Below are 10,159 nucleotides of genomic sequence, written 5' to 3' on the forward strand. Positions count from 1 at the left end.
AAAAAAAAAAAAAAAAAAAAAAAAAAAAAAGAAATAGGCCAGGTATGATGGCTCATGCCTATACTCCCAGCACTTTGGGAGGCCAAGGCGGGAGGATTACTTGAGTTTATGAGTTCAAGACCAACCTGGGCAATATGGCAAAACCCCATCTCTATCAGAAATACAAAAAATTAGCTAGGCATGGTGGCATGCACCTGTGGTCCCAGCTACTCTGGAGGCTGAGGTGGGAGGATCACTTGAGCCTGGGAGATGGAGGCTGCAGTGAGCCAAGATTGCACCACTGCACTCCAGCCTGGGTGACAGAGCGACACCCTATCTCATTAAAATAAAACAAAATAAGTAAAATAAAATAAAAAGATGCCATGATTCAGGAACAAGAAGGGGTAGGCGGGGTGGGAGGAGAGCAAAGTCCAGATTGCAGGGGGTGGTGGTAGAGGCCCTGAGGCCCTTTTGGCTCTCTGAGTCTGGCCCACCAGGCAAGAACCCAGTTCAGCGCGGGCACTCCAAGCAGCTGGTGTTGCTGGGGGCACAGCCTGGGTAGGCACCAGCTCAGTCCTGGCTGCCCCGAAGTCCTGGACAGTGTCCCCCAGCTCTCTCTGTGGCCACAGGAAAGGTCTGGATGCAGAACCTGGTTCTCTTGGCTGGGGGTAATGCTGAATTTAGAGGGGCAGGGGTGGGGTGCCCCAACTCAGGCAGAAGGCTCTGGCCTCAAGCATCTTAGGTAGGAATGGAATTCAGATCTGCTGGCTCTGGGACACTCTGGGGACACCGTCTACACAAGGATGGTACCTGGCGGGGAGGGATTGCTGAGCAGGAGCCTGCATGGGGTACAATGACCCGGGAGAGCCACCACGGGGTCCTTCACCCCATCCTGGGCCTTAGGGACTCTTAGGGCAACCGGCCCACCCCTCACCAGGCAGGACAGACTCGATCCAGACAGGCCCGTGGCCGCGAAGTGTGAAGCCGAAGCTCTTGTTGCCTTTGTAGACTCGGACAGTCCTGGGAAGAAAAAGAAGGGGCGAGCAGCGTGATGGAGAGGGGGTCCTAGGGCGCAGAGGTTGGAGATGTCCCGTGTCCCTCTCCCCTTAACCTCTCCGGCCCGCTCTGCAACCCAGCTGACGAGCCCCGCCCCTGCGCCCTCTCCCCGGGTCTCGGTCCCGAGCCCACCGGCAGGGAAGCGCCAGCGGCCAGTGCCTGTGAACCCCGCGTACCTGCGCGCGCCCCCGGGGCCGGCGAGGCCGCCCACCAGCAAAGAGGCTCTGCGCGGGGGCGGCTCATCCGGGCGGCGCGGCGCGGCGCTGGCGCGCGTGGATACCAGGAGGCGCTCGGGCCGCTCCTCGCTGCGGCTCCGGCGCAGTCGTTGCGCGCCCTGGGCCCGGCGGGCGCGGCACAGCTTGCCCAGGAGGCCCTGTGACACCACTTCGTCGAAGCGCGCCCGGTGCTTCTTGGGGATGAAGATCCTGCCGGCAAGGACGGCGGAGTCGGGGCGCGTTCCCGGACCCTGGATCTCTGCAAACCGCGGTCCGAAGGCGCGTCCTCGCGGGCGCCGCCCTGGGCTCTCCCGCCTCTTCCCAGGAGCGGCGGAGGGTTGGGGGGATCAGCAGCCGGTGGCAACCCAGTCTCCCCTAGGTGCTCGGATTTGCGCCCCCAGCTAGGACGTGGCGTCCTGCTCGCTCCACCTCGGGAATGGCGCGTTCGGACCGTCCTCCATGACTCTGGCCACTGCAGGGCCTGAGCCCCTCCAAGCTAGTCCACGCACCCGTTCCTCCTCCTGCCTCTGTCCTCCTTCTCTGGCCTCTTCCCTGACTCCCTCTGCACCCACCAGGCCAAGCCCCAAGTCAGGGATCCCCACCACCCACTGTCTCCCACCTGGTCTCTAGGTGGCTCTGCGGGAGGAAACTGGAACCTACAAGCCGCTCACCACGCCTCCAGTCTTCCTGCTTGCTTCTCTGGCCAGTCCTATCTGCAGCTGCCCACTCAGATACCTGCCAGGAACCGCTTCTGCCGCCTTCAGTCCTATCTCTAAGCTCTTGCCCAGGCTCTTGCCCCAGCCTGGTCCACTCCTTTGCTTCCTTAGCTGAATGAGGCTCCATAATCAACACTGGCCTCCTTCCAACTTAATCCTACATGTATGCAGGGAGCCCCTGCTCTCTGTGCCAGCCAGGAACTGGGGTTCAAAGCTGAAGGGACTGTGGCTCCCACTCTCAAAGTAGTTACCTTGGAAGTAAGAGGCAGGGGGAAGGCCCCGGGGTCTCTGCTGTGGGGCTAGAAACTCCCTTTCTTTCTCTGTCTCTCTCTGTTTTTTTCTCTTTTGAGGCAGGGTCTTGCTCTGTCTCCCAGGCTATAGTACAGTGGCACGATCATAGCTCGATCATAGCTCACTGTAACCTGGAACTCCTGGTCTCAAGGGATCCTCCTGCCTCAGCCTCCCTTGTAGCTAGGACTACAGGCACATGCCACCAGGCTAATTTTTTTTTTTTTTTCAGACAGAGTCTTGCTCTGTCACCCAGGCTGGAGTGCAATGGTGAGATCTCGGCTCACTGGAACCTCCACCTCCCTGGTTCAAGCAATTCTTCCACCTCAGTCTCCCGAGTAGCTGGGATTATGGGTGCACGCCACCATGCCCGGCTAATTTTTGTGTTTTCAGTAAAGATGGGGGTTTCACCATGTTGGCCAGGCTGGTCTTGAACTCCTGACCTCAGGTGATCTGCCCGCCTCGGCCTCCCAAAGTCCTGGGATTACAGACGTGAGCCACCATGCCTGGCATTTTTTTCTTTTTAATTTTTTTGTAGAGTTGAGGCTCTGTGTTGCCCAGGCTGGTCTCAAACTCCTGGGATCAAGTGATACTCCCACCTCCGCTTCTCAAAGTGCTGGGATTACAGGGCTGAGCTACAACACCCAGCCTTGGAAGCTTTCTGAGGGTTAAGCCTATAGTTCAATCCTGAGCCACAGTGACTGACCAGGGCTCAGCACACGGGAGAGACTCAGTCAACAGAAGGTCCACCAGCAGCCTAACCCCATCTCTGAGTAATGGCAGCAGTTAACATCCTGATGGACTCTGCGGTCTGTGGCAGAGGATTCTGAGGCACAGAGAGGACTCGTAGCTCTCCATGGTTACATAGCTGGCATCAGAGCCCAGACTTCAGCACTCAGCACTGTGGCAGGACCTCTAATGAGAGCCCCTGAAGGTCTGGTGACCTGTGAGGCCTCCCTGGCTGCATCCCAAGGCTCCATTCCCTCTTCCTTGTACCAGGCGCCAGGGCCAAGGGCAAGATGAGGGGGAGAAGGGAGAAGGGATCAATGGCCTTGCTGCTGAAATACAAACCCCATCTGCGGTGTCCAGCGGCCCTCACACTTCCCTCCACCTCTGTGGGTAGGAGTAATTAGGCCAGCCAGGCAAAAGAAGTTGTCTGGTGGGAGGAAGTGGGTGTGGATTCTCAGGGAGGAGGCTCTGTCCCTGCAGTGAGCTCTGCTCCAGGTCTGGATAGTCCGGGGGATAATCAGGAGCCAGGATGAATGTCCTGATCACTTCTGCCCGGTGCCCGTTCCCATCCACCTGCAATGTTTCCTGCAAATCCGGAAACTCAGCCTCACCCCCCAGATGGTCACTTAAGGTCTCCGGAACCTGACCCCTCCATCTGCCTGGCCTGGACATTCCCTAGCGCCTCCCAGACCTCAAGTCTCACGTCCAGGCAAAGGAGAAAAGAAACACACCTGAGACTGTCCATCACATTACGGCTCCAGCCACAGACTCTGAAAACATCACCCCATGCACCCGACTCCTGAGTCCAACCTGGGCAGGAGTCAAGAGGACATCACAGCTCTACCTTCCAGCAGCAACTAGAAAAGGCCCTGTTGTCCGGGCGCGGTGGCTCAAGCCTGTAATCCTAGCACTTTGGGAGGCCGAGGCGGGCAGATTACCTGAGGTCAGGAGTTCGAGACCAGCCTGGCCAATGTCATGAAATCCCGTCTCTACTAAAAATACAAAACTTAGCCGGGCATGGTGGCGCACTCCTGTAATCCCAGCTACTCAGGAGGCTGAGGCACAAGAATTGCTTGAACCCGGGGGACAGAGGTTGCAGTGAGCCCAGATTGCACCACTGCACTCCAGCCTGGGCAACAGAGTGAGACTCCATCTCAAAAAAAAAAGGAAAAGGCCCTGTCCCCCAGGTGGGAACCTGGCTTTCACGAACTGCACAGATGGAAGAAGGCCGGGCGGCCCTTTCCTTACTTGGTGTTTTTGGGGCTGAGACAGAGGCCAAGGCTGCCTGGTGAGCCAGACATCCAACCTGGCTCCTGCTGGTCCTCCATGCAGCTCAGTCTGGCCCAGAGTCCCCAGCCCTGGGTCTGCCCTAAATCAACTGACCCAGCAGAGCCAGGAGCAGGGGGGCCACGGCGAATATTGCCACCAGTCACTACCCCTCTGACTGGCAGTCCAGCAATCACTGTCCCTGCTATGCCAACAGGCCTCTCTCAGGCCACAGGACTCTTCCTGGGGGTCACGCAATGACCTTGCACCCCAGGTCAGTTCTGTTCTCTCTGCCAGAGTCAGGTCTAAATCCAACTCCAAGTTCCTACTCCGCCCCCTTGTAGGGTCCTCTCTCTCCATTTCCTGTCCCCTTCCCACCCAGCTTTCTCTCTCTCTCTTTTTTTTTTTTTTTTTTGAGATGGAGTCTCGGAGTCTCACTCTGTTGCCCAGGCTGGAGTGCAGTGGTATGATCTCCGCTCACTGCAAGCTCCACCTCCCAGATTCACGCCATTCTCCTGCCTCAGCCTCCCAAGTAGCTGGGACTACAGGCGCGTGCCTCCACACCCGGCTAATTTTTTGTATTTTTAGAAGAGACGGGGTTTCACTGTTTTAGCCAGGATGGTCTCGATCTCCTGACCTCGTAATCCACCCGCCTCAGCCTCTCAAAGTGCTGGGATTACAGGCGTGAGCCACTGCGCCTGGCCTTTTTGTTGTTGTTGTTTGAGAGAGACTCTCTGTCACCCAGGATGGAGTACAGTGGTACAATCTTGGCTCACTGCAACCTCCGCCTCCCAGGTTCAAGCGATTCTTCTGCCTCAGCCTCTTGAGTATCTGGGGCTACAGGCATGCACCACCACACCCGGCTGTTTTTTGTATTTTTAGTAGAGAAGCGGTTTCACCATGTTGGTCAGGCTGGTCTCGAACTCCTGACCTCAAAAGATCCGCCCCCCCCCACCCTCGGCCTCCCAAAGTGCTGGGATTACAGGCGTGAGCCACCGCGCCTGGCCGTCTCACCCAGCTTTCTCTATCTCACCTTTGATTATTAGCCAGCGAAATGGTGGCAAGGGGACAAGGGTGCCCTGGTTACCTATAGGGAGCACGGCAGTGGGGAGGTCGTGCCCCCCAAACTCAGGATGAGATGACCCCGATTTTCACAAGAGCACCCAACCTCAGTCTCGGCCCTCTGTCCTGTCCCCTCGACCAGCCCAGTTGTAGGAAGGAAAGTGGTCTTTCAATCCCAGCCTTTTGTCCCAACACCGACTCTTTAGGGCTGCGCACGGGTTCTGAGCGCCCAACGCTTAGACCTCGCCGCCCCTGTACCCACCCAGTTTATTTCCAAACTCCCTGGGCCTCGGGCTCCGCCCAGGCTCGGAGGGTGCCCACCCAGGGCAGGGAAGCCCCTCCACACTCCAGCCCCACCCCCTTTCAAACCAGCCCGAAGCGGATCCGTGGCGCACTGGGCGCACGGTTCCCGGAGGCGCCGGACGCGATGGGGGAATCTACCGAAAGTGCCGAGAGAAGCCCTGGTCCTTCCCCATCTGGAGCCGGGGATCGCGGCGCGGCAGGTGCCGAAGGGCAGGGGGTAGCCGAGCCCGGGAGTGGAGCGAGCGCGCCGCGACTCCACGCACCTCTGCCCGGCGAGCGCTCACGGCCCCTCCCGAGCGGTACGGGCCCGCAGCCCCGCCCCGCCCCCTCTTGGTGGCCCCGCCCCCTCTTGGTGGCCCCGCCCCCTCCCGGTGGCCCCGCCTCTCCCCTGCTGGGACCCTTTGGTCGTTCTGGGGTGCAGCGGAAACTGGGGGCGGTTTGAAGCCGCCACGCTCACTCCCCTTGGCTCTCTCCATTATTCCCTCCCCAGGATCCTCGCCTGCGTTCTCTCCAGCCACTGCGCCCCGAAACCCCCACAGTGGCGAGTCCCTGCAGTTTAGAGGAAGCCCCGACGGCATTTGGTAGAGCATGCAGTGTTTTCCGGAGGGAATGGCCTTTTTGCTGGACTCCAGGGCTCAGCAGGAGTCGCCCAGCTAGAAGAAGCCCTCTCTATCTTCTCCGGGGCCGGGGAGGGACCCACCTCAGCCTCCGGAGTAGCTAGGACTACAGGCATGTACTACCATGTCTGGCTAATTCTCGGCTGTGACCGAGAAGAGGCTGGATAGGGAGACTTTGAACGCCGTGGTCAGCAGCTGAGACCCCACTCTGGGAACAGGAGGGAGCCGTGGGCGGGTTTCAGGGTTCAAGGAGAGGTGGAAGGAATCCAAATGTTTTGGCACACCAGGAGAGGGGTGATGCTGGGAGGTGACCCAGAGCGGGGTGTTGGGGTGGGACAAGAAGCTGGATTCCAAAACACAGAGGAGGTGGAGTGTCTGAGGCCCGAGGAGTGCGAGTGAGGACAGGGCGCCCAGGCTGTGACAATCCCCAGGTGAGTGGGGAGGGATCGAGTAGAGGGCCTCCCTGAGCTGTGCATCCTGCCCTGCCAAGAGAGAAGAGGGGAGGAACGTTAAAGGAGAGGAGAGGAAGGCGACAGGAAAGGAGGTCTGGACTCTTCCCTGGGGGCTCTGGGCCTGCCATCCCCTGAACGGCAGCAGGAGGGGACTCCAGCATGCCTGCTTGTGTTGTCATGTCTCAAGGAGTCCCCACTGCCACTGGAGAGGCGCAGAATCAGGCCTGATGAACAAATGATAGAGTTGGGGTAACCAGTTCAAGGCACATCCTGGGGAGGGGCTCTTCAGGGGCACCCCCAACCAGGAACATCAGCATGAGGCCCTCGCCAAAGACAGGCTGGAACAGCAGAGGCGGGATGCCCTGGGCCTTTCCCTCTGTCTCAGAGGGACAGCTCCCATGGGGCAGCCCGTGGGTACCTGTGGGTCCGATCATCGGTCTTTAGTACTGCCCCCACACTTTTCTCCAACCCACCACAGCCCCCCATTCTTGGCCCCAGCAGGACCAACACCTTGAAGTAACCTCCCGTGGCTGTACTTCTTCCTGGAAGCAGCCAGAAACAAGAGCCAGTGCCCACTCATGCCGTGCCCTTTCCAAGCCCTGTCCTCAGTTCTGCGAGGGAGAGAAGCAGCTGACAAGCCTCCAAGCCAGCACAGCTCCCTGACGTTTGTGGGGCTCCAGCCATCCCATTATGATTGGAGCCATTCCTGGTTGTATTGTGCCAGCTGCAGTGGCCCAGAATCCAGAACCAGGCATGGCCAAAGGCTCTGAAAACCGTCCACCGTGCTGTGGGCACAGGAGATGCAACCCGGGAGCAGATGCCCAGGGTCGAATCCAGGCACACTACCTCAGGGCCAGGTCTCCGTGGGCACCGTGGGGCCAGCTGCTCATGCCTGTGGCCAGGTGACCCAGGGCAGCATGAGGTGGTCACCCAGTCACCAAGTGATCACCAGGGGACAGGCAACAGCCGGACTTCCCTGAAGTGTCTACTCCAGCAGAAGGCACTGCCTAAGATTCCTCCAGAGCTGTACTTCTCAACCAGTCGTGATTTTGTCCACCCAGGGGGTATTTGGCAGTCACTTGGCATTTTGTTTGTTACAAAATGACAACTGACAGGGGGTTGTGCTACTGGCTTCTAGAGGGTAGAGGCCTGGGATGCTGGTAAACATCCTATAATGTGCAGGACAGCCCCTGACAACAGAGAAATATCAGCTCCCAAATGTCAGCAGTGCCCTACTTGAGACACCTGCTGTTGGGGAAAAAAGAGCTTCCCTAAGAGAAGCCAATACTAATTGAGCACATATTTTATGCCTGGTGCTTCCATCTACACGTCTTATAGAATTCCCCCAATATCTCTCTTATTTATTTATTTATTTATGTATTTATTTTTTTGAGACGGAGTCTTGCTCTGTCGCCCAGGCTGGAGTGCAGTGGCTGGATCTCAGCTCACTGCAAGCTCCGCCTCCCGGGTTTACGCCATTCTCCTGACTCAGCCTCCTGGGACTACAGGCGCCCGCCACCTTGCCCGGCTAGTTGTTTTTTTTTTTTGTATTTTTTTAGTAGAGACGGGGTTTCACTGGGTTAGCCAGGATGGTCTCGATCTCCTGACCTCGTGATCTGCCCGTCTCGGCCTCCCAAAGGGCTGGGATTACAGGCTTGAGCCACCGCGCCCGGCCTCTCTTATTTATTTTTAGAGACAGAGTCTTGCTCTGTCACCCAGGCTGGAGTGCAGTGGCATGATCATGAATGACTGCAGCCTCAAATTCCTGGGCTCAAGTGATCCTCCCACCTCAGCCTCCCAAGTAGTTAGGACTACAGGCATGTACCACCATGCCTGGCTAATTTTTAAATTTTTTTTTGTAGAGATAGGGTCTCGCTCTGTTGCGCAGCCTGGTCTTCAACTGCTGGCCTTAAGCAATCCTTCCGCTTCAGCCTCCAAAATTGCGGGGATTACAGGCAGGCACCACTGCTCCCAGCTCATTTTTAAACTTTTTTTTTTTTAAGAGATGGGGTCTTGCTATGTTGTCTAGACTGGCCTTAAGCTCCTGGGCTCCGGTGATCCTCCTACCTCAGCCTCCCAAAATGCTGGGATTACAGGTGTGAACCACCAAACCCAGCTAAATTTTTTATTTGTATTTTTTGTAGAGATAGGGTTTCACTATGCTGCCCAGACTGGTCTTGAACTCTGGCCTTAAGCAACCCTCCTGCCTCAGCCTCCCAAAATGCTGGGCTTACAGGCATGAACCACTGCGCCCAGCCCCAATAACTCTATATTATGGTGTTTGTGACACTTGGCAGTGAAGCAGAAGAGGGTGACGGGGTGCAGATGGTCCCTCACATGCCACCCTTAGATTTTCAACTCACCTCTTTCCTGCTTTCAGTTGGCTGAGTTCATTTACATGGTTTCCTACCAAGAACCCTGCTGGGAACACCCAGAAACTACCAACCCCATTTTACAGACAAACTGTGGATGTCAGTGAACCTGCTTGAGGTTGCACTGCCAGTGAGTGAACCTGTATTCAAGCCGGGTCTGTCCGGATTCCGAATCCCAGCTTCTACCATGACCTGCCCCCGACCTGACACCCCTGTTCCCCCCACCCCACCACCCATATTTCCTGAAACACTAGTGGACTGCAAAGCTGACTCTGCTTTCCTGTTCCCTCCTGGCCACGTCACGATTTCCAAACTGCCTGGCCTGTCCTAATTAGAAAGCCATTTTCTCACTTCATCAGATCGGGATCCCTTTGGGGACAGACCCAAATTAGCCTCCCAGTCGCAGGATTAACTGTTGTGGTGAAGGAAGAGGAAACCTCCTGCTTACATGGTGACCACAGACCCATCTCACCCTTTACAGCAGCAGTGCTGTCCAAGGGAATGTCTTGTGATGATGGACAAGGTCTACATCCGCCTGGTCCTGTACAGTAGCCGCTAGCCATATGTCACTGTCACTGTTGTGTGCTTGGAATGTGGCTAGTGAGACTGAGAAGCTGAACTTTATATTTTATCAAATATTAATTACATTTAACGTGTTTTTTTTTTTTTTGGAACAGAGTCTGGCTCTATCACCCAGGCTGGAGGCTGGAGTGCAGTGGCTTGATCTCAGCTCACTGCAACCTCCACCTCCCGGGTTCAAGCAATTCTCCTGCTTCAGCCTCCCAAATAGCTGGGATTACAGGCACCTGCCATCATGCCCAGCAAATTCTTTTTTTTCTGTCGCCCAGGCTGGAGTGCAGTGGCCAGATCTCAGCTCACTGCAAGCTCCGCCTCCCGGGTTTAGGCCATTCTCCTGCCCCAGCCTACCCAGTAGCTGGGACTACAGGCGCCCGCCACCTCGCCCGGATAGTTTTTTTTTGTATTTTTTAGCAGAGACGGGGTTTCACCATGTTAACCAGGATGGTCTCGATGTCTTGAGCTTGTGATCTGCCCATCTCGGCCTCCCAAAGTGCTGGGATTACAGGCTTGAGCCACCGCGCCCGG

At 56.9% G+C, this 10,159-nt stretch overlaps 1 protein-coding gene across 1 annotated transcript in view; it reads right to left on the reverse strand.

Annotated features, from left to right (window-relative positions):
- Nucleotides 1-10,159, reverse strand: part of GRID2IP (Grid2 interacting protein) — a 57,688-nt gene that overhangs the window by 30,548 nt on the left and 16,981 nt on the right. Inside the window, exons 3-4 of the mRNA XM_025378461.1 lie at nt 1,212-1,460; nt 914-999 (exon numbers count right to left, since the gene is read on the reverse strand). Of these exons, the coding sequence (XP_025234246.1) occupies nt 914-999; nt 1,212-1,460 (335 nt within the window). The remainder of the gene's footprint in view (nt 1-913; nt 1,000-1,211; nt 1,461-10,159) is intronic.

This window comes from Theropithecus gelada, chromosome 3, assembly GCF_003255815.1.
Source record: "Theropithecus gelada isolate Dixy chromosome 3, Tgel_1.0, whole genome shotgun sequence".
Taxonomy (NCBI): Eukaryota; Metazoa; Chordata; class Mammalia; order Primates; family Cercopithecidae; genus Theropithecus; species Theropithecus gelada.